This window comes from Macaca mulatta, chromosome 9 (genome assembly GCF_049350105.2).
Source record: "Macaca mulatta isolate MMU2019108-1 chromosome 9, T2T-MMU8v2.0, whole genome shotgun sequence".
Classification (NCBI taxonomy): Eukaryota; Metazoa; Chordata; class Mammalia; order Primates; family Cercopithecidae; genus Macaca; species Macaca mulatta.
This window is the reverse complement of record NC_133414.1, coordinates 134,059,393-134,083,524: the sequence shown is the minus strand read 5'-3', so window position 1 is coordinate 134,083,524 and position 24,132 is coordinate 134,059,393. Positions and strand designations below refer to the sequence as shown.

At 45.6% G+C, this 24,132-nt stretch overlaps 1 protein-coding gene across 22 annotated transcripts in view; it reads right to left on the bottom strand.

Annotated features, from left to right (window-relative positions):
* TACC2 (transforming acidic coiled-coil containing protein 2) overlaps positions 1–10,438 on the bottom strand; it is a 264,869-nt gene extending 254,431 nt beyond the window's left edge. For 18 of the 22 annotated variants that reach the window (XM_077947658.1, XM_077947677.1, XM_077947681.1 and 15 more), the window contains exon 1: positions 4,373–4,506. Coding sequence is in view for 2 of the 22 variants with exons in the window: in XM_077947669.1 (XP_077803795.1) it covers positions 4,373–4,390 (18 nt within the window). In the remaining 20 variants the exon portion in view is untranslated. Of the gene's footprint in view, positions 1–4,372; positions 4,679–10,200 lie in introns of those variants that run through there. The other 4 variants (XM_077947669.1, XM_077947696.1, XM_077947661.1 and 1 more) reach the window with 3 other exon arrangements.
* Positions 10,439–24,132: the final 13,694 nt, after the last annotated feature.

The window sequence follows — 24,132 nt, the reverse complement described above, 5'->3', positions numbered from 1 at the left end:
CACCACTGCACTCCAGCCTGGGTGACAGAGCAAGATTCTGTCTCAAAAAAAAAAAGAAAAAGAAAAAAGAAATGGCCACTCCAGCTTCCCATACATTTGTACTTTTCCAGGTCCTTTCACATTTAACTGAGCACAAGCAGAGAGAAATAAGAAATACATGTTTCAGGCCGAAGTCTTGCAACTCAGGATTTAATATGCAGTAAAGGAAGCTATGCAGAGGAGGTCAGACCTTGGTAGGGCTTGGATATTTCTTTGGAGCCCCAGGACAGTGAGACACAACCAATTTAGGTCATTCCTGAACGTTATACCGATGAAAGTGGCTTTGCTTGCATAAAGTCAGCCAGTGTTGCTGGATTTAATCTCTTTCCAATTCTTTGGCACCCAATCTGGCACAGAGCTCTGCTGAGGCTGTTCCCTGACTTGAGTGTGGAGCAGAATTTCCCCTTTTTAGGTCACAAATTCAGAGTAGTCACTCATCACAGCGACTCTCTCCACTGTGTCGATTTTAAACACCTTCATTAACAACACTTATGAAACATTGGCAAGGTGGTGGCTATCTTGAGTTGCTCCTGATATCCATGACATATCACAAGATAGAATCATGGGAACAAACTTGCCCCTGCAGACTAGGATGATAGAAACACAGTGATATCCATCTCTTGTAAACACAGCTGAATTAAAAACCCTAGGACGAGGGTCACAGTGGATTATCCAGAGATCTGCTAAGGGTGAGTACAGGCCCCCAGAAAGGAGTCTTCCTTTATTTTTATTTTTATTTTTATTTTATTTTTTGAGACGTAGTCTCGCTGTGTCGCCCAGGCTGGAGTGCAGTGGCATGATCTCAGTTCACTGCAACTTCCGTCTCCTGGGTTCAAGCAATTCTCCTCCCTCAGCCTCCTGAGTAGCTGGGACTACAGGCAACCGCTACCATGCCCAGCTATTTTTTTTTTCGTATTTTTAGTAGGGACGGGTTTCACCATATTGGCCAGGATGGTCTCAAACTCCTGCCCTTGTGATCCACCTGCCTTGGCCTCCCAAAGTGCTAGGATTACAGGCGTGAGCCACTATGCCCGGTCGACGAGCCTTCCTTGTCAGTTTCTTAAGCAGTGTCTGGCTGCTCCCTTGCTGCCACCACCTGAAGTCTTGGTCCTCATGCCTGCCTTTGGGGGTGGTGGGATGGGACCTCTTGTGCTGAGATGGACAAATCTCCCCTAGGCTGGTGGCCTTCTTGGGGTTCAGAGCATTCGATCGGGATGGCATCAGAGTGAGTTTGGTTTTCTACTGGCCAATGCTCCAAGTGTACACAACTGTATTTTCCCTGGCTCTCCCTCCCCCTATTAGCCAGCAGAGCTGTCCCCTACCCCAACATGTCCCTGGCTGTTAAGTATGTGCCCTTGCATGCAGTTAGAAACACTGTCGTCACCCTCAGCATTCATTTCTCTGCTCCCATGACAGCACACACTTGAGCAGCCACTTTGGAGGGCCTGCCTTTGTTCTTTTCTCTGAAAACCTCTCATTCCTCAACCCTCCCGACATCCGCCATCTCCCTCCTGTCTGAGTGGTCCTGGCCCACCACATCAACCCATCTCTTAGACCCTGCTAATTTGATTAAGGGTAGATTCTGGCTTATGTGGGGACAATCAGATTTTCTCTCTAGATATTTGATAAGGAAGACCATCAAAGGAGGCCACTCATCACCAGGCAATGAGGAATGGGGGTCAGGACCAGTGATAGAGAAGCCCAGAGTCTGTGCATGCTGGACTTAGGGAGAGGCAGGGGTAGGAGCCCAGCAGAGGAGACCTGTCCACCCTCAGACCAGAATGAAGCCAGTGGTTGCTGAGAGGCAGGGGTGAGAAGTTGCTGCAGCCCAGAACTATGTCTGCTCAATAAATGCCCCTTTTCGGGTGGGTTTCTATTTCTTGCAACCAAATGTGCCCCGATTGAAAGCACACTCAAAAGCTGCCCATGATGCCCAGATGCTGGCCTCATCTCTGTCCTCATCCTCTTTCAGCCTCTCTGCAGCATCTGAGACCGTCCCCCTAACTCCCTCCTCCAGCCTCTTTCCACCTAAGTCTTTTCTAATGAGGTGCTGCAAAATCCCACTCTCTTTCTCCTTCTCCAGTTCCTCCTCCCACCTTCTCAGTAAAGTCAACCAGGAGCTCCCGGATTTGGTGTTCTAGCCTTATCTTCTCCTTGGAGAGTCCATTGATTCCCGTGGCTTTCTCTACTGAGTCCAGGGAAAAGGCTCTAAACCTAAAGCACCTGCCCTGACGTCTCACTCCTGCACCAACTGTCTACTTAGATGACTCAGCCTCTTGAAATGTCCACTCAATATCTTCCCCTCAAGCCAATCCCTCTCTTGCCTTGCCCATCGGATTTAGAGGACCTCATTCTTTCAGTCATGTAGCCTGGGACCACTGTGGTCATTCTACACCTCATGGTGACTGCCTGCTTAGCATCACTTAGTAAGTGTTTGCTGAATGAAATGAAGAAATGAATCTTGTATTTTTCCCTCTGTTTCATTCCTCTTCTGTCCCACTGATAGAGTTTGGAGGTTTGTCTCCTCTAAATCTCATTTTGAAATGTGATCCCCAGCACTGGAAGTGGGGCCTGGTGGGAGGTCATGGGGGTGGAGCCCTCATGAATGGTTTGGTGCCTTCCTTGTAGTAAGGAGTGGCTTCTCACTCTATTAGTTCACATGACAGCTGGTTGTTTAAAACGGCCTGGAGGCCAGGTGAGGTGGTTCTCTCCTGTAATCCCAGCACTTTGGGAGGTTGAGACAGGAGGATCGCTTGAGCTCAGGAGTTCAATACCAGCCTGAACAACACAGCAAGACCCAGTCTCTCTACAAAAAATAAAATCAGCCAGGGGTGGTGGTACATGCATGTGGTCCCAGCTACTCGGGGGCTGAGGTGGGAGGAGCGCTTGAGCCCAGGAGGTTGAGCTACACTAAACCACTGCACTCCAGCTTGGGTAACAGAGCAAGATCCTATCTCAAATAAAAAATAAAAAACAAAAAGGGCCTGGTAGCCAGGTGCAGTTACTCATGCCTGTAATCCCAACACTTTGGGGGGTCAAGGTAGGCAGATCATGAGGTCAGGAGTTTGAGACCAGCCCGGCCAACATGGTGAAACCCCATCTCTACTAAGAATACAAAAATTAACTGGGCATGGTGGCGCGCACCTGTAGTCTCAGTTACTCAGGAGGCTGAGGCAGGAGAATCGCTTGAACCCAGTGGGCAGAGGTTGCAGTGAGCCGAGATAGCGCCACTGCACTCCAGCCTGGCGATAGAGCGAGACTCTGTCTCAACACACAAAAAAGAAAAGAGCCTGGCATCCCTCTTGCTCTGTCTCTTGCCATGTGACATGCCTGCTTCCCTTTGGCCTTCCACCATGAGTAAAAGCTTCCTGAGACCGCAGCAGATGCCAAGTGGGTGCTAGTGCCAAGCCTGTACAGCCTGCAGAGCCAGGAGCCAAAAAAATATCTTTTCTTTATAAACTACTCAGTCTCAGGTGTTCCTTTATAGCAATGCAAAAACAGACTAATACACTGACCATGCCACTAGAACTGGGAGGAGTTTTGCCCCCTGTATACACACCTAAGCAGATACTACACAATAGATTATACGTGGTGTCAGTGGGATAAAGGATTTTGGTCAGGGTGTTTCTGTTTTATGGTACAGGGTATAAAACAGTACATACACACACACTTCTGTGTTTAACTGAACTGTAGGATTCTCTCATGAGGCTTAGAATTCTGCCTAACTTTGGCTTTAACCTGATGATTCAGTTATAACTGACACCAAGTCAAACTCAGAAACACAGCGTCTGTCAAGATCCCACAGTGGCTCGAGTTGGCAGGCACAACACCAGCAACAAGCCTGGAAAGGCACTTGTGGGAGTCTAGAGAAATACCTGTGCAAACATGTCAAGGTCAACACAATACGAGCTTTTAAATGACTTTCTCCCACAAAGTTCTACAAACCCTCAGGGCCTTCAGGGTTCTCTCTGAAGTCATCATTCTGCAGAATCACAAACATTTGAAACTGAAATTTGTGATGGGCAGAATCACAACAGAGGCCAGAAGAAATTCCAGTAATCATCTAGCCCAACTCCTTATTTCACAAATTAAGAGACCAAGGTCTAGATTAACGGGACCATAGTCTATCAAAAGGAACCAGTAACGTATTAGAAAAAGTACAGTTCATTTGGCTTCAGAAACAAGGAGTGGAGAGGCACAGATGTGCCTTTAATTTCACTTTATAAGGAAAAGCAAGCAAGCAATGCTTTCATCCCTCTAATCTCAGTAGTCAAACCGGTTTAAAGCCACAGGTTGCTCAAAGGAAGAAGCCCTCAGTCTGAGACTCACTCACCCAGTATCCCCCCAGCATGGAGAGAAGGAGGAGAGAAGCAGGAGAAGGCCCTCTCTTCCGGAGGCTCCTTTTCAGCACTGCCCTCCACCAGCGGTCTGTCTTCCCCAGGATCACATGGAATTGTTCTATAAATGTGCATTGGCTTAAGGCTGGGAACGCCGACCTGGGAGGCAGCGGCGTGTAAGCAATCTGACCCGGGCCAGGCAGCAGCTTTCCAGAAGGCTCTGCAGCCTAGAGGGAGAGGGTAACAAGGAGCAGGGAGCCTGCAGGTACCGCCAGCCTCCAGCTCTCTGTGCTTCTCACTACATATTTATTTGGGATCCGAAGCCAGTGTCAACTACCTTGGCCTGCAATTTGCTTTATTTGGCTTATATTTTGGCTGGGACAAACCACTTTTCAAAACAAAGCAGTCGTAAAAGAAGAAAAAAACAAGCCATAAAATTAGCAGTGCTGCGGGACTGGTGGCTCACACCTGTACTCCCAGCACTTTGGAAGGCTGAGGCAGGAGGATCACGAGGTCAAGAGATCGAGACCATTCTGGCTAACATGGTGAAACCCCGTCTCTACTAAAAATAAAAAAAATCAGCCAGGTGTGGTGGCACGCGCCTGCAGTCCCAGCTACTCAGGAGAGCGAGACAGCAGAATCGCTGGAACCCGGGAGGCGGAGCTTGTAGTAAGCCGAGATTGCGCCACTGCACTCCAGCCTGGGCGACACAGCGAGATTCTGTCTCAAAAAAAAGAAAAAAAAAAAAAAAATTAGCAGCGCTTCTAGTAAACAAGGACAGGTCATCACCAGCCTCAGCTGACATAATATCAAGCAGTCCTTTTCAAACGTGTCAATATGCTTCCTTCGGAAAGGGAGAATGTGCAGTTAGGCGAGTTCTAAACAGCATGCCGCCTACAGTTTCATCAGTAGACAGGGAATTAATGATGCAATCATACAATGGGAAGCGAAGCAGCTGGAGAAAGGGTGAGGGACCATTTATTTATTTATTTTTGAGACGGAGTCTCGCTCTGTTGCCCAGGCTGGAGTGCAGTGGCGCGATGTCGGCTCACTGCAAGCTCCACCTCCCGGGTTCACGCCATTCTCCTGCCTCAGCCTCCCGAGTTGCTGGGGCTACAGGCGCCCGCCACCGCACCCAGCTAATTTTTTGTATTTTGTTTAGTAGAGACGGGGTTTCACCATGTTAGCCAGGATGGTCTCGATCGCTTCGGCCTCCCAAAGTGCTGGGATTTACAGGCGTGAGCCGCCGTGCCCGGCCAAGGTGAGGAGCTCTTTACATACCAACACTGAAAACTCTCCAAGATACATCACGTGAAAAATATTAAGATACAGAACAGTGTGTATGATATACTATTGTTTATGTAAAGAAAAAAGCAAGGGGCTGGGTGTGGTGGCTTACGCCTGTATAATCTCAGCAGTTTGGGAGGCCAAAGTGGGCAAATCACTTGAGCTCAGGAGTTTGAGAACAGACTGGGCAACACAGAGGGTTTCTACTACAAATACAGCAAAAAAATTAGGCAGGCGCAGTGGTGCACACCTGTAGTCCCAGATAGTTGGGATACTGAGGTGGGAGTATTGCTTGAGCCAGGGAGGTTGAGGCTGCAGTGAGCTGTAATGGTGCCACTGCACTGTAGCCTGGGTGACAGATTGAGAACCTGTCTCCAAAACAAATGAACAAAAAAACCAAAAACCAAAAAAAAACCCAAAAGGAGGGTATACATTTATGTGTATATACTACATTATAAAGGCAATGATCTAAACCTAACCATACAATGTACTACATTATAATATATACATATTTCTTTCTGGAAACTCACATAAGAAACTAGTGACAGTGGGTGGACTGGGGAGCAGGGAAAGAGGAAGTCTGTTCCCTCTCATATTTCTTTTCTAGTCTCGGGATTTTATCTCATGTGAATGTATAATTTTCAGAGAAAACTTAAAAGGCCATCTAATTTTCATCAGAAATATTTAATTTTCAAAATTATTCTAGTATTCAGAGTGCAAATTCAAGTCACTATAACTCCTTTTTTTCACATATTTAAAAGTTAGTTGAGTTGTCTTCCTTAAGAAGACAGAGTTTTATAATAACTAAAATGTTGTAATACCAAAGGACCTCCCAGAGAGTTTTGTTTTGTTTGTTGTAGAGGCAGGGGTCTTGCTACACTGTCCAGTCTGTTCTTGAACTCCTGGCTCAAGGGATCCTCCCAAAGTGCTAGGATTACAGGTGTGAGCTACCATGCCTAGCTTCCCAGAGAGTTTTTAATGAGGGTTCTGAAGGCTGGATACTAAGTCTTGATTCAGCTATTTTCCTTATTCTTTCTTTTTTTTTTTTCTTTTTTTTTTTTTTTTTTCCAGAGACGGAGTCTTGCTCTGTCGCCCAGGCTGCAGTGCAATGGCACGATCTTGGCTCACTGCAACCTCTGCCTCCTGGGTTCTAGCAATTCTCCTGCTCAGCTTCCAGAGTAGCTGGGACTACAGGTGCCCACCGCCACGCCAGGCTAATTTTTTGTATTTTAGTAGAGACAGGGTTTCACCGTGTTGCTCAGGCTGGTCTCAAACTCCTGAGCTCAGGCAATCCACCCTCCTTGGCCTCCTAAAGTGCTAGGATTACAGGCATGAGCCACCATGCCTGACCAATTCACCTATTTTCTAGCAGTGACTTGGATCAGTTGCCCAAGCACTAAGCACTTCCATTTCATCAGGTATAAAAAGAGAATGATCCTACACTCCATCTTCTTCATAGGCCCAGCATGACTTACTCATGATGATGTACATAAAAGCCCTCCAAAAATGGAAAATCCCTATTCTAGAATTGAGTTGTTCTGGGCAATTACATTTTATAACTTTTTTTGAAGTACTTGTGTAATTCCACACTCAAATAACTTAAGTCAAATTTTCCTGTCAGAAAAAGCATAAAAGTAAAGGGACCTCTACCTAAAACCATGTGGCATGTTTTCACATTAGCACTTTCTCGGCTCCTAAAACCTTTAGGTTTTTCACTTTCTCAGCATCACCTCTCTTGTGTACAAACTGCTTTCTTCCAAATGAACAGCCAGGTATATTAGGGTGGGCTGTTCTGGACCTTCTTCACAGCTTTCTACCACTTCTCACTTTTGTTCCCAGTTTATTGATCTGGGAACAGTTTTTTAGTCCTCCCACTAGTACCAACACATAAAACTTGGGTGAAATGGTGACATGGTTTGGCTGTGTCCGCACCCGAGTCTCATCTTAAATTCCCACATGTTTTAGGAAGGACCAGGTGGGAGGTAATTGAATCATGGGGGCAGGTCTTTCTCATGTTGTTCTCATTAGATTGAATAAGTCTCATGAGATCTGTTGATTTTATAAGGGGACTTTCCCTGCACAAGCTCGCTCTTTGCCTGCTGCCATCCATGTAAGATGTGACTTGCTCCTCCTTGCCTCCCACCATGATTATGAGGCCTCTCCAGCCACATGAAACTGTCAGTCCATTAAACCTTTCTGCTGTGTAAATTGCCCAGTCTTGGGCATGTCTTTATCAGCAGTGTGAAAATGGACTAATGAAAATGGCTTTGAGATATAAAAAAGTCTTAAATTACACTAAAATCACCAGAGTTCCAATGTCTATAAACAACAGTGCAGTTCCCATGATCCTGATAAAAACCCACAGATGTCTCTGTATACTGGGTGAGCTGGTGCCACCGTACAGCAACAGTGTGAGTGCAGTTTCTATCTTTCACTCAGCTGCTCAGCTTTCAAATGATTCTTGACCAAAACATTCATTCATTAATTAGCAAAAGCAAAGACTTATTTTTAATTTGAGGAGATGTGAACTATTTCAAAACTTGCTTATAAAGTCAGGTTTGATTAATATTATTTTATTTCATATTACTTCATATTTGCCCAATTGAAATACACGTAAACACAACCTTGCTGAAAATCACTAGCATATGGCAGAGAGCACAAAGAAAACATTTCCCAGGCAATGCTTAGAGCTCCTGATTAGTTAAAAGCTCTGAGGGGAAAATAAATTCAAAGTAATGTTTGAAATGACAGTAAACAGGTAGATTTATAAAAATAAAAGTATATAATGTTTAAGGTTCATTTATCTCCATACATAAAATAAATAAATAAAAGCCCTCTTTTTACTGAAGAAGACAGAACACACAAATGCAACTCCTTTCCTTTAACAGACTTCATTAAAATGATAACAAAGGCATTTTTAAAAACAAGTATGTCCAGGTGAGGCTCAGTGGCTCATGCCTGTAATTCCAGCACTTTGGAGGCCGAGACAGGTGGATCACTTGAGGTCAGGAATTTGAAACCAGCCTGGCCAACATGGCAAAATCATCTCTACTAAAAATACAAAAATTAGTTGGGCATGGTGGCAGGTGCCTGTAATCCCAGCTACTCGGGAGGCTGAGGCAGGAGAATCGAGTGAATCTGGGAGGCAGAGGTTGCAGTGAGCCGAGATCACGACACTGCACTCCAGCCTGGGTGACACAGCAAGACTCTGTCTCAAAAACAAACAAACAACAAGAAGAAAAAACAGGTATGTCCAGACAATAATGTAATAATGTGGCAAACTGGAGAAGGCACATTAGCTAATGAGAGCTTTCTCCATGGTTGTGGGTAATGGAAAGCAGATGACGGTCTGGTAGTTGAGGAATCAGGGAAGAGGGGCATTAGACTAGAGTAGAAGGGGCTCCAGCCCAAACAAGACTCTGCAGACCCTGGAGAGGCTCTGAAACACCAGGAACAATGGTGGGAACGTATTTGGGAAGAAAACTAAAAATAAGTGTCAATGGAATCTACCCTTTGCCCTGCCTGGCCATGTGCCATAAGACAAAAACAAAATTGAAAACAAAAGCAAAACCTTTCCTATATCCTGATACTTAAAATTATGTCAGTGTTTGATGGCTCATACCTATAATCCCCAGCACTTTGGGAGGCTGAGGCGGGAGGATCACTTGAGCCTAGGAGTTTGAGACCAGCCTGGCCAACACAGCGAGACCCCCATCTCTACAAAAAATAAAAAATATTAGCTAAATTTAGTGGCATGCACCTGTAGTTCCAACTACTTGAGAGGATTGCTCCTGGTGGGAGGATTGCTTGAGCCCGGGAGGTCGAGGCTGCAATGAACCATGATTATGCCACTGCACTCCAGCCTGGGCAGTAGAGCAAGACCCAGTCTAAAAAAAACAAACACAAAAAAACAAAATCTACAGAAGGTTGAAGATAAATTTAATAAAATATCTCAAAAAACAGAATTAAAGAAATATTTAAAATATGAAAAAATATTAAAGGTCTGGAGAATCAAACTGTGAGGTCCCTATCTAAGTGATGGGAGATGAAGACATGAAACAGAAAAGTAGAAGGAAGAAAGTGTCAAGGAGGTAATATAAAAATATTTCCCATGCTGCGCATGGTGGCATGTGCTTATGGTACCAGCTGCTTGGGAAGCCGAGGCAGGAGAATCACTTGAGCCCAGTAGTTCTGGGCTGCAGTGAGCCATGATCATGCCACTGCACTCTGGCTTGGATGACAGAGTAAGAACTTATCTCTAAAAACATTTAAAAAAAATTAATTTAAAAAATAAAAATAAATCATAATTTTTTCCAAAGTTGAAAGAGGCAAAAGGGCTCTCACTAGGTGCCTAGCACAGTAGATGAAAATATCTCATATAGTTCTGTGTGTTGGCTGGGCTCAGCCAAGCGGTTCTCACCTTGAGGGTTGGTGCTCCCCAGCCACTGAACCTAGGAAGATAGTTTTCCTACCCTATCTTTTCAAGTAATGGAAATCAGAGCCAAATTCATTTTCCAGCCCTCTCCTCCTTACTTACTGCACTCCAGCTGTACCAGTAGGGAATCTGATGGGTCTGCAGCAGCAACTCTATTCTTCCCTCCTCAGAGGAAAAACTTCACCCAAGGGGCATAAGGCAGAGTAAGACACCAAGACAATTTTTAGAGCAGGAGTGAAAGTTTTTAAAAAAGTTTTAGAGAGGAATGAAAGGAAGTAAAGAATACTTGGAAGAGGACCAAGCAGGTGACTTGAGAAATCCAAGTGTGCTGTACAACCCTTAATGCAGGGTTTTATATATTGGCACGGTTCTGGGATTTGCATTTCTTCTCTCCTGATCCTTCCCTCGGAGCAGGCTGTCCACTTACGCAGTGGCCTACCAGCACTTGGGAGTGGCTACACTCACAGTGTGTTTACTGAAGTTGTGCGCATGCTCATTTGAGGCATTTTTCCCTTGCCAGTTGTGAATTCCTAGAGGAAGGTCATATATTAGTTAAACTGATATTTTGCCTCTTAGGGCGCATGCCTGAGCCCGCTTGCCCAACTCCTGAGATCTTATCAGGAAGCCGCTGACACTAGCTTCAGGTGTTTTCTATCTATTGGGAGACGGCCTTTCCCTGGTGCTAGCTGCAACCAATGATGATTTTAGAGAAACAGTGGAACAACCACCTGACCATCATATGACGGTCACCTGACATTCCTGGTTGGGGGTGGGGGTGGAATGCGCTCTGCTGCCCTGCTCATGTCCCCCTAGCTACCTACTCTGACACAGATATGTGTGCCTTCCTGAACTTTCTTGAATGTGTCAGACTCATTTTAACCCCAAAGACTTTTTTTGCTATTGCCTTTGACTACAATATGATTTCCCTGTATTTTTGCATGACGCATTACTCCTCACAATTCAAGTCTCATCTCAAATGTCACCTCCTCAGAAAAGATGTTGTGCTGCTCATCACATCTAAAATAGCAACTCCCAGGCCAGGCCCAGTGGCTCATGCCTATAATCGCAGAACTTTGGGAGGCTGAGGTGGGTGGATTACTTGAGGTTAGGAGTTCAAGACTAGCCTGGCTGACGTTGTAAAACTCCCTCTCTACTAAAAAGACAAAAATTAGCCAGGCGTGGTGGCCTGCACCTGTTATCCCAGTTATTTAGGAGGCTAAGGCAAGAGAATTGCTTGAACCCAGAGGCGAAGGTTGCAGTGAGCCTAGATCTCACTGCACTACAGCCTGGGTGACAGAGTGAGACTCTATCTGGAGGGGGAAAAAAAAATGCAACTTCCATGCTCCACCTATCCCCTTAGCCTATTTAAATTCTTCATAGCACTTAGAATTACCAGATCCTTTTTTTTCCTTTTCTTTATTATCTGTCTCCTCCATGAGAGTAGGGACTTTGTCTTATTCATCATTATACAGATGGTTCTGGAGCCACCCAACGAGATCTTCCCCACTGCACAGACAAAAATCAATTCACTGAGACCATGGCATTGCAATAGAGAAAGAGTTTAATTGCCACGAGGCTGACCCATGTGGAAGAACTGGAGTTATCCCTCAGATCAGTCTTCCTGTAGGCTTGGAACGTAGGGTTTTTATGGACAATTTGGTTGTCAGGGGGTAGGGGGATAGTGCCGCTGATTGGTTGGGGATGAAATCATATCAGTGTGGAAAACAGTCCTTATGCACTGAGTCAGCCTCTGGGTGGAGCCCCAGAACATGTTGAGTCATGAGTCATGAGTCCGAGTGAGGTCAGTCTGAAAAACATCTCAAAAAACCCAATCTTGGCCAGGTGCGGTGGCTCACGCCTGTAATCCCAGCACTTTGGGAGTCCAAGGTGGGTGGATCACAAGATCAGGAGTTCAAGACCAATCTGGCCAAAATGGTGAAACCCTGTCTCTACTAAAAATACAAAAAACAAACAAACAAACAACAACAACAACAAAAAAATCACAAAAATCTTAAGTTCTACAATAGTGATGTTACTATAGGAGTAACTGGGAAAGTCACAGATCTTGTTAACTCTGGCCACATGACCCCTGGACAGTAAGGGACTATAGAAACTATGCCTACATTTTAGCAGAGTTCTGGTTTATTGCATAATCCTATTCTTGTGGCCTTTCATTAGTCTTACAAAGGCAATTTTGGTCCCTGAGAAAGGAGGGGGTTAGTTTTAGGGAGGGACTATTATAATCTTTGCTTTCAAATTAAACTATAAATTGAGTTCCTCCCAAAGTTAGCTTGGCCTATGCCCAGGAATAACCAAAGACAGCTTGGAGGTCAGAAGCAAGATGAAGTCAACCATGTCACATTTCTGTTACTGTCAGTTTTGCAAAGGCAGTTTCAGTCCCTAACATAATGATAATTTGATGTAGATTTATCGTAAGATGGTGCAAAAGAGAGAATGCATTCAGCAGAAACTGTACTTTGAGTATTCAAACAACTATTCTGTGTTTCACATTCAGTACAGTATTCAATAAATTATATGAGATTCAACACTTTGTTACAAACTAGGTTTTGTGTTAGATAATTTTGCCCCACTGTAGGCTAATGTAAGGTTCTCAGCACGTTTTAGGTAGGCTAGGCTATGCTACTGTAACAGCTACAATGTCTAGGGTACTTATGCTGGGGTTCGTTGTCTCAAAACGAGAAAGAATTCAGGACACGGACACACATGGGTGGGTTAAGGAGTAGAAAACTTAACAGAAGAAAGGAGAGAGAGAGATGTCCAAAACGGGAGGCGACGGAGTGCAGCAGATTTTATAGGCAGGCTGGAAAAGGCGGTGTCTGATTTGCGTAGACCTCATAGATTGCTACCATCAGGTATGACATTTACACAGCCCGAGGGGAAGACTGGCTGCCCCACCCTAATCTTACTACGCAAATGGGCTCTCCAGTTGATCAGCACTATCTTGTCTGCTCTTTACTGTACAGTGGCCGACAAAGAGAAGGGAAGACAGAGCCACCATCTTGAACATGTCTAGTCCCTAGCTCCGGCCGGCATTCACTAGTGCAAGCTCCCAGCTTGCTTGTTTATATCTGCAGCTTGACTTCACAGGCTGCTCTTTGTTAAAAAACGATTTGGGGTTGCTTTTCATTAAGGATAAAAGCCTTATCGAGGACGTCCGTACCCTCACTATCTGTCCAAGTAATTTCTTCTTAACTCCCATATCGCTATGTTCAGTAGGTTAGGTGTGTTAAATGCATTTTCAACTTACAGTATTTTTAATTTATGAAGAATTTACAAGGAACACCTATATCATCAGTGCCTAGAACATACCTGGAATGTTTGTTGAGTGAATGCTGAATCAGAATCTTGGCTGGGCACGGTGGCTCATGCCTGTAATCCCAGCACTTTGGGAGGTCGAGGTGGGCAGATCACCTGAGGTCAGGAGTTCGAGACCAGCCTGGCCAACATGGTGAAACCTCATCTCTACTAAAAATATAAAACTTAGCCAGGCCTGGTGACCCATACCTGTAGTTCCAGCTACTCGGGAAGCTGAGGCAGGAGAATCACTTGAACCTGGGAGACGGAGGTTGCAGTGAGCCGAGATCACACCATTGCACTTGAACCTGGGTGACAAAAGTGAGACTTCATCTCAAAAAAAAAAAAAATCAATTTCAAGCAGACAATGGAGCAATGCCTTTAAATTCCTGATGAAAAATTATTTTCAGCTCAAATTCTATATCCAGTCAAATCTTCAACTAAACGGAAAAGTAAAATAAAGACATTTTTTAGACTCATAAAACTTGCTTGCTTTACATTTCTTCTAAGAAAATACCTCAGGAAAACCAGGGCATAAACTAAACAGTTTTAAACATGGAATCCAGAAAGCAATGAATTTAACCAAGGATGGCAGTAAAGGGAAGCCCCATGGTGACAACTGTGTAGCAAGTCTGGAATAACAGCTCATCCAAACTGAAGTGGGCAGACACAGGGCCCTGGGATGGAGAGCTCTAGGGAAAAAAAAAGGAAAGCCAGGCATAGGCATAGTGGCTCATGCCTGTAATCCTTGCACTTTCAGAGGCCAAGACAGGCGGATCACCTGAGGTCAGGGGTTCAAGACCAGCCTGGCCAACACGGTGAAACCCCATCTCTACTAAAAATACAAAAATTAGATGGGCATGGTGGCGGGCGCCTGTAGTCCCAGCTACTTGGGAGGCTGAGGCAGGAGAATCGCTTGAACCTGGGAGGCGGAGGTTGCAGTGACCGAGATCGTGTCACTGCACTCCAACCAGGAAGATAGAGCGAGACTCTGTCTCAAAAAAAAAAAAAAAGAAAAAAAAAAAAGAAAAAAAAGAAGAAAAATAGGATTTCAGTAGAAAGGTGAATTGGATGAAGAGGTTGGAAAAAGTTGACAATATATTTCTTCAAATAGTACCAATAAAAGCGATTAGAAACCGTAGAGGAAAGCAAAAGTATCAGAGAGAAAATGTAATTGATAATCATATTGATCACAAGCTCTGCATTAAACAATATTCGCAGAAATCCAAAAAGAAAAATATGCCACATTGATTTCCAAATTTGTGAATCAACTTATAGATGAAAAAGAGATGATTCACTTGTGGTTGCAGAACAACCTTGATGATGTTGTGGGGGGACCTGTGATGCACTGTCCAGAGAAAAAAGAAATTATTTTCCCAGTGACTGGAAGTGCTGCCCGCAGACAGCCCGCAGCTGCGTGCCCCTTTGCGGACTGCCTCAGCGGAAGAGAGATGCCTAGTTGAAACTCAGCTGCTTCCTCTGCCCAATCCTGTTTCCTTCCCTTCTGCAATACATCCCCTAACATACCTCCTGCATGCCAATCTGCTTCACAGTCTGCTTCCCAGAGAATCCAACCTGTGACAATTGGTACCAGAAGTGGTGTGATCCAAAAAAACCCAAACAGGAGGACTGGATGTTTGGGGTTGGGTCACCTGCCACCCGGCTGACAATGAGGACACCATCATTAGTGGAGGGTGGCACACAGATTGTCTCTGGCAGAAGGTGATGGTGCATTTATTAAAACTTTTGCTGGTGATGAGCTCAGATGGTACCTTAGTGAAGGAAACGTATTAGCTTGGAGGTAGCGGGTGCTAGAGACATGAAAGAAATAGTAAGTATAGCTTTATTGCCCAGCTTGATTAGCACTTTGAAAAGCACTGAGAGCATCAGCAATTGCGGCTAAGTGTCAAAGGCTGAATGCCAAGCATGCAGCCAGCATGGCCAGAGATTGTTTACAGGAGGATTAGGCAATGACTCCTATTATCAATGATAATAGGAACCAGGTTTCTTACTGTTGAGAAGGAATTTACAAATACGGAAAGAGGATGTATTAGGGTTTTGCAGAGAAACAGAACCAATAGGATATATGTAGATACGTAAGAAAAGATTTCTTATGGGCTCATGGAATTAGAGAAGCCGAGAGTTCCCACGATATGCCATCTGCAGGCTGGAGAACTAGGAAAGCTGGTGGTGTACTGCAGTCGGAGTCCAAAGGCCCGAGTAGCAGGGGAGCAGATGGTGTAACTCCCAGTCCAAGGCCAAAGGCCTAAGAAGCAGGTGGCAGGGGTGATGGTGCTGGTATAATTCCTGGAATCTGAAGACCTAAGAGCCAGGAGCTCCTATGTCTGAGCTCTAAAAGAAAGAAAACTCTCCTTTAACAACAACAAAAAATATTTTACTCGGGCCTTCGCAATTGAGTAAACATATTTAAATAGTTCTGTATCTCCTAAGTCTCTCAGTTCAAAGTGTGGTCTCTGATCAGCAGCATCACTATTAGCTGGGAGCTTGTTAGAAATGTACAATTGAGGCCAGGTGTGGTGGCTCTCACCTGTAATCCCAGCACTTTGGGAGGCCAAGGTGGGTGGATCACGGGGTCAGGAGATCAAGACCATCCTGGTTAACACGGTGAAACATAGGATCTACTAAAAAATACAAAAAAATTATCTGGGCCTGGTGGTGGGCACCTGTAGTCCCAGCTACTCTGGAGGCTGAGGCAGGAGAATGGTGTGAACCCAGGAGGTGGAGCTTGCAGTGAGCTGAGATTGTGCCACTGCACTCCAGCCTGGGCGACAGAGCGAGTCTCCGTCTCAAAAAAAAAAAAAAAAAAGTATGATTGGGCCAGGCCTGGCAGCTTATGCCTGTAATGCCCGCACTTTGGGAGGCTGAGGCGGGCGTATCACCCGAGGTCAGGAGTTTGAGACCAGCCTGGCCAATATGGTGAAATCCCGTCTCTACTAAAACTACAAAAAAAAAAAAAAAAAAAAGAAAAAGAAAAAAATTAGCCAGGTGTGGTGGCATGCACCTGTAGTCCCAGCTACTCAGGAGGTTGAGGCAGGATAATCGCTTGAACCTGGGAGGCAGAGGGTTGCAGTAAGCCGAGATAGTGCCACTGCACTCCAGCATGGGCAACAGAACAAAACTCTGTCTCAAAAAAAAAAAAAAAAAAAAGAAATGTACCATTGGAGGCCTATCTCACATCCACTTAATCAGAATCTGTATTTTTAACAAGATCCCCAGGTGATGCGAATGCATGTGAAAGTTTGAGAAGCACTGGTCTACAGCATGAGTGAGGCATGTGGTCTAGAATTGAGGTTCCAAGTACTTAGCAGGTGTGATCATGTTTACTAACATGCCCTATTTTATTCATTTACAAATTATCTTTTTTTTTTTTTGAGACAGAGTCTTGCTCTGTCGCCAAGCTGGAATACAGTGATGCAATCTCGGCTCACTGCAACTTCCACCTCCGGGGTTCAAGTGATTCTCCTGCCTCAGCCTCCCGAGTAGCTGGGACTACAGGAACCCACACTGAGTAGTTAATGATACTAAGTGACATGCTCATGACACTTGCCACAATAAATGCATTACTGACACTGTAACTCCGCCCTGGCTGGACTATACATGGCTACCAAGCCTAGAATTCCTAGCACCCAATCAGATCTGATTTCATCTGAAACCTATGGTGGGCTGCCTTCCCTACAGGCAACATTGCCAGAACTATTAAAAACTTTTTCTCGGCCGGGCGCGGTGGCTCAAGCCTGTAATCCCAGCACTTTGGGAGGCCGAGACCGGTGGATCACGAGGTCAGGAGATCGAGACCATCCTGGCTAACACGGTGAAACCCCGTCTCTACTAAAAAAAATACAAAAAACTAGCCGGGCGAGGTGGCGGGCGCCTGTAGTCCCAGCTACTCGGGAGGCTGAGGCAGGAGAATGGCATAAACCTGGGAGGCGGAGCTTGCAGTGAGCTGAGATCGGGCCACTGCACTCCAGCCTGGGCGACAGAGCGAGACTCCGTCTCAAAAAAACAAAACAAAACAAAAAACTTTTTCTCACTGAGAATTTGCATGTTTTCCCATTTGATTTGCAAGAGGGCTGGTAAAAGCTGCAGCCTAGTGGGGACGCCATGATACCAGAGCACTCATTCACTCCAAATCTGCCCAATTTCTAACTCATCTCCTGCATCTCTCCTCTCTGCCTGGCGTTCACTAAGTCTTGGTTACTAGACATCCTTTACAACTCCTCATTGTCATCTCATTTTAACCAGGAGGGTAATCCAGGGGCTTCATCTCCTAGGAAGGGGGATAGAGTTTATTTAGTTCTCGTCATGTTGTTCTCCACCTCATCATCTTGCAACACTCTTCATTCCTGATTATTATGTGCAACCACCTTGCTAATCAGTCTTTTCTGTTTAGGGTACAGTTCCTATATTCCGGAACTATCAGATTGCACGAGTAAGGATTCTTTATTTTTTGGTACTAGGAAATCTGAAGCAAATTGGCTTAAGAAGGGAAGAAATGCATTATATGGGTAGTTTTGTTGATAAATAACAAAACAGAATACCTCATGAAGAGTGTTTTAAACAATAAGGACATTAGCTGGGCGTGGTGGCTCACCAGCTGCTTAGGAGGCTAAGGCAGGAGAATTGCTTGAATCCCAGAGACAGAGGTTGCAGTGAGCTGTCACTGCACTCCAGCCTGGTGACAGAGCAAGACTCCATCTCAAAAAAAAAAAAAAAAAAAAAAAAAGAAAAAAGAAAAACAAAACAATAAGGATATTTATTATCTCCTGTAACAAGATGTCGAGAGAAAAGGCAGTGGCAGCAGCTTGGTGATGTCATGAAGGACTTGGGTTCTTGCTGCTGGGTAATGTTAATTTGTCCTCACATGGTCACAAGATGACTGCCATATTTTGAACAATATATGCAGACATGACTACGTTTGGCTAAAGAGGAGCACTTCCTCTTAGTGTCTATTTTTATTGTGTAGAAAAATATTTCTGATAAGACCTTCAGTAGACTTCTGCTTAATTCCAGTGACATGTGCCACTTTGGGGTTGAGGCAATGAAGCCAATGCACCAATCCTGGCCTGCCTATTTCTAGGCTTCTGTTTTATAAGAAGAATTGTAACCATTTTGACTAACACACTATAATGGGATTTCTCATATACCTAGCTAAATAGACCCTGATAGAGCCTTTACCCACAAGGCTGGTTACTCTCCATCTGTCCCCATCCCCCCCTCAAATCCATCTCCATCTTTCTTGGTCCTGCTCTGAGCAGGGACTGGCCTATGGACTGCATCACACAGGTTCTCTTGCCCTCTGGCATCCCGTTGGCCTCAGCCAACGAGAGGTAAAAGCAGGGGAGGAGAGGTTGGAAGGATGAGATCAGGGTATTTCTGCCCTCATTTCCTCTTTGCATAGTATTGTGGTCCTGGTATGGTGCAAACTCCAGAAACAGAACTCCTGTCTGGTTGCCCCTTCTCCATGGCTTCAGTCTTCATGGGGCTCTGATAACACTGCTTCTTCCTTTGGACCCTCTAGGCCTTGGGGTAGTAATATCTTCCCATGGTTGCTCATCCTGGGTACCTGGATTTGTTTCCTATGGCTGCTGTAACAAATTATCCCAAACTTTGTCTACAATTCATCTTTTTTTTATGCTTCGGTTGCTGATGCTTTTGGTGTCATATCTAAAAAAACTATCATCTAACCCAAGGCCACAAAGATTTACAGCTATGTTTTCTTCTAAGAGTTTTATGGTATTAGCTTACATTTGGGTCCAATCCATTCTGTGTTAATGTTTATATAAGATGTGAAGGAAGGGTCTAGCTTCACTCCTTTTCTACAGATATCCAATTGCCCCACTACCATTTGTTGAAAGGACTGTTCTTTCCCTATTGAATTGTCTTGGCACTTTGGTTGAAAATCAGTTAATCAACTAGGTGCGGTGGTGCACGCCTGTAATCCCAGCCCTTTGGGAGGCTGAAGCGGGCAGATCACGAGGTCAAGCGATTGAGACCATCCTGGCCAACAGGGTGAAACCCTGTCTCTACTAAAAATACAAAAATTAGCTGGGCGTGGTGGCACGTGCCTGTAGTCCCACTGAGAGGTGACAATGTGCTAGCAGCCCTCACTCTAGGCGCCTCCTTGGCCTCGGCATCCACTCTGGCGGCGCTTGAGGAGCCCTTCAGCCCACCACTGCACTGTGGGAGCCCCTCTCTGGGCTGACCGAGGCCGGAGCCGGCTCCCTCTGTTTGCTGGGGAGGTGTGGAGGGAGAGGCGTGGCCGGGAACTGGGGCCGCGCACCGTGCTCACAGGCCAGCGCGAGTTCTGGGGGACGTGGGCTCAGCTGGCCCTGCACTCGGAGCCACCCGCTGACACTGCCGGCCTGGGCAGTGAGGGGTTTAGCACCTGGGCCAGCAGCTGCACTCTGGGTCTGGGTACGCTGGGTCCCCCAGCATTGCCGGCCGGCCAGCGCTGAGCTCGAGTTCTCGCCTGGCCTCAGCTGCCTCCCGGTGGGACAGGGCTCGGGACCTGCAGCCTGCCATGTCCGAGCCCCACCTCTGCGGTGGGCTCCTGCAGGGCCCGAGCCTCCCCAACGGGTGCTGCCCCCTGCTCCGTAGCGCCTGGTCACATCTACCGCCCAAGGGCTGAGGAGTGCAGGCGCTGCTGGCTTCTCGGGACTAGTGGGCATCTCCGCCTACAGCCCTGGTGTGGGCTCCACTAGGTGAAGCCACTTGGGCTCCTGAGTCTAGTGGGGACTTGGAGAACCTTTATGTCTAGCTAAGGGATTGTAAACACACAAATCAGCACGCTGTGTCTAACTCAGGGTTTGTAAATACACCAATCAGTACTCGTCTAGCTCAAGGTTTGTAAATACACCAATTGGTACTCTGTACCTAGCTAACCTAGTGGGGACTTGGAGGACTTTTATGTCTAGCACTCTGTGTCTAGCTCAGGGATTGTAAACGCACCAATCAGCACCCTGTCAAAACGGTTCAGTCAGCGCTCTGTAAAATGGACCAATCAGCAGGATGTGGGTGGGGCCAGATAAGGGAATAAAAGCAGGCTGTCCGAGCCAACCAGCAGCAATCTGCTTGGTTCCCCTTCCACATAGTGGAAGTTTCGTTTTTTTCTGCTCTTTGCGATAAATCTTGCTGCTGCTCAGTCTTTGGGTTCAGGCCGCCTTTATGAGTTCTAACACTCACCGTGAAGGTCTGCAGTTTCACTCCTGAAGCCAGCGAGACCATGAACCCACCAGAAGGAAGAAACTGTGGACACACCATATTTAAGAACTGTAACACCATGAGTGTCCGTGGCTTCATTCTTGAAGTCAGTGAGACCAAGAACCCACCAATTCCTGAAGCCAGCGAGACCAAGAACCCACCAATTCCTGAAGCCAGTGAGACCAAGAACCCACCAATTCCGGACACACCAGCTACTCGGGAGGCTTGAGGCAGGAGAAATTTACTTGAACCTGGGAAGTGAAGGTTGCAGTGAGCCGAGATCGTGTCACTGCACTCCAGCCTAGGTGACAGAGTGAGATGCTGTCTCAAAAAAAAAAAAAAAAAAAGGAAAGAAAGAAAATCAGTTAACCATAAATGAATGGGTTTATGTCTGGACTTTCAATTCCGTTCCTTTGACCTATATGTCTATCCTTATGACAATACCACACAGTTTTGATTATACAACTTTAAGTCTTGAAATTAAGAAGTCTGAGTCCTGCCAAATTTGTCCTTTTTCAAGATTGTTCTGGCTATTCTGGGTCTCTTGCATTTCCATATAATTTTTTTTTTTTTTTTAAACAAGGTCTTGCTCTGTCACCCATGCTGGAGTGCAGTGGCATGATCATAGCTCACTGTAGCATCAAATTCCTGGGCTCAAGGGATCATCCTGTTTCTGCTTCCTGAGTCAGTGGGACTAGAGGTGTGCACCACCATACCTGGCTAATGTTGAGATATATATATATATATATATATATATATATATATTATTTTTTTTTTTTTTTTTTTTTTGTAGAGACAGGGTCTTGCTTTGTTGTCCAGGTTGGTCTCAAACTCCTGGCCTCTACTGATCCACCTGCCTTAGCCTCCCAAGGTGCAGGGATTATAGGTATGAGCCACCACACCTGGCTCCCCACATGAATTTTAGAAACAGTTTAATGCCTGTCTTCTGGTGATACCCTGTAAAGCAAAGGCAAGTACCTGAATTATCTGTATGCCCTGCTGTGCTTTGTAGGATGTCTAGCCTATGAGTACACCTCAAATATTTTTATTTATTTATTTATTTAGAGATAGACTCTCGCTCTGTCACCAGGCTGGAGTGCAGTGGTGTGCCATGTTGGCTCACTGCAACCTCCGCCTCCCTGGTTCAAGAGATTCTCCTGCCTCAGCCTCCCAAGTAGCTGGGATTACAGGCGCACGCCACCACGCCCAGCTAATTTTTTGTATTTTTAGTAGATACGGGGTTTCACCATGTTGGCCAGGGTGGTCTCAATCTCTTGACCTCATGATCCACCCACCTCGGCCTCCCAAAGTGCTGGGATTACAGGTGTGAGCCATCGCGCCCAGCCCTACCTCAAATACCTTTGAATTGAATGAGTTATTTCAGGGTTTTTGTTGTTGTTTGTTTTTTGAGATGGAGTTTCACTCTTGTTGCTCAGGCTGGAGTGCAGTGGTGTGATCTCAGCTCACTGCAACCTTCGCCTCCTGGGTTCAAGTGATTCTCCTGCCTCAGCCTCCTGAGTAGCTGGGATTACAGGCGCCCACCACCACGCCTGGCTAATTTTTTGTATTTTTAGTACAGATGGGTTTTCATCATGTTGGCCAGGCTGGTCTCGAACTCCTGACCTTGGGTGATCCACCCACCTTGGCCTCCCAAAGTGCAGGGATTACAGGCATGAGACATTGCACCCAGCCTATTTCAGGTATTTTTGTGTGGAGCTTGGAAGGAACTTTCACCTGGAAGAATGCTAAGTATTCTGTTACAGAACACTGAGCTGCAAGCAACAACTACGAAACAATTAACTGGTTTAAACCATGATTTACGGCCTACTTCACAGGAAGTCTAGAGGTATGTGGTTGATTCAGCAATTCAGCCATGTCCATCTTTGCTCTCCACTGTCCCCAGCACTCTGGTCTTTCCTCATGCTTGTCACATCCTGAGTACCAGATGCTGCCAATATGGCAGGCTCCACAGTCTTTTTTTTCAGACATTGCTTCATTCTTGTCACCGAGGCTGGAGTGCAATGGCATGATCTCAGCTCACTGCAACCTTCGCCTCCTGGGTTCAAGCAGTTATCTTGCCTCAGCCTCCCGAGTAACTGGGATTACAGGCATGCACCACCATGTCCGCTAATTGGCAGGCTCCACATTCTTATGCCAGCCATCTCAAAGGGGGTAGGGGGTCAAGTGTTTTCTTTTCCATCCAGTTGGGAAACCCTCTCACATCTCACGGACCCAGGTTGCATCACATGACCCTAGACCAGTCACTGGGGAAGGGGAATGAGATTACCTGGACCTGGATAGCGCAATCACATTTCATCTAAGGAAGCAGGCACACATGTGTCCCCTTCATGAAATACAGATAAGCAGGGGGTGGCTGAAGTAGTAGCTGTTGGACAGCAATGAACAATGCCTAACTCAAGTTTAGCAGACACGATGCACAAAATGGTATATTTGTAGGTTGTGTAGTAACCCAACTTACAATATTGTTCCTTCGAGAAAATGTGTTCTTAGCACCAAAGAGACCTTTTGGGAAACAATACTCGAAATGATCCAAAATATATGGAGTGAATTTCATATATTTATCTTTCAAAGTATACTTAACATAATTCCATCTTTATTGGGCCCTTCAGGAAGTATTAGAATCCTCTAGTTTGAGAATCAGGCTGTGCCTGGTGGCTCACCTCTGTAATCCCAGCACTTAGGGAGACCGAGGTGGGCGGATCACTTGAGGTCGGGAGATGGGTTTGCAGTGAGCCAAGATAGTGCTACTGCACTCCAGCCTGGGCAGCAGAGCGAGAGCTTGTCTAATAATAGTAAAAAAAAAAATCAATCAAATGTGAACATAGACTGTCATTAAAATCAACCCAATAATCCCATAGACTGTTTATTATTTTTTAAATAAACTTAGAAATTATGTTTTCTAGTCTTAAGGTTGAAATTTACCTTTGTTTTATCTGAGTTCCTTCCTCAGGAAAGGACCCCCAGGGCCTCTCAAAAAGTATCAAAAAACTGAAACTCACCAGATCACCGCATTCCAGACAATGAGATGCCAAGCCCCTCAGGCATCCCCATAGCTTCCTTCCCCCTTCTGAAAAGAGGAAAGTTCCTCCTTTCCCACACATTGTTGCATTGCTTCCCTGCAACTGTATAAACCCTTAATTTTAGTTGGTCAGGGCAATGGAGTGAGTCTGAGCTCCAATCTCCCTGCGTGCAGCACCCTGCTAAAACCTTCTTCCTTGGTAATAATGGTGTCTCAGTGATTGGTTTTCTGTGAGGGGGGCAGCAGGACCTAGACCAAAACCCTGTGCTCTGGTGACATTCTGTTGCAGATATTTAGAAGGATGGTTAACAGAGTTTACCTGTTAATTTGTCTGTTCTGCCATCCTCACAAAAGGTGGTATTGCCAGCTGCACATAAACATTTGATTCATCCACCGCCCCCCCTCGCCAGCCATGATGACACCGGAAAACTGAGGGCACAGGTGAGCCGCAGAGCGCA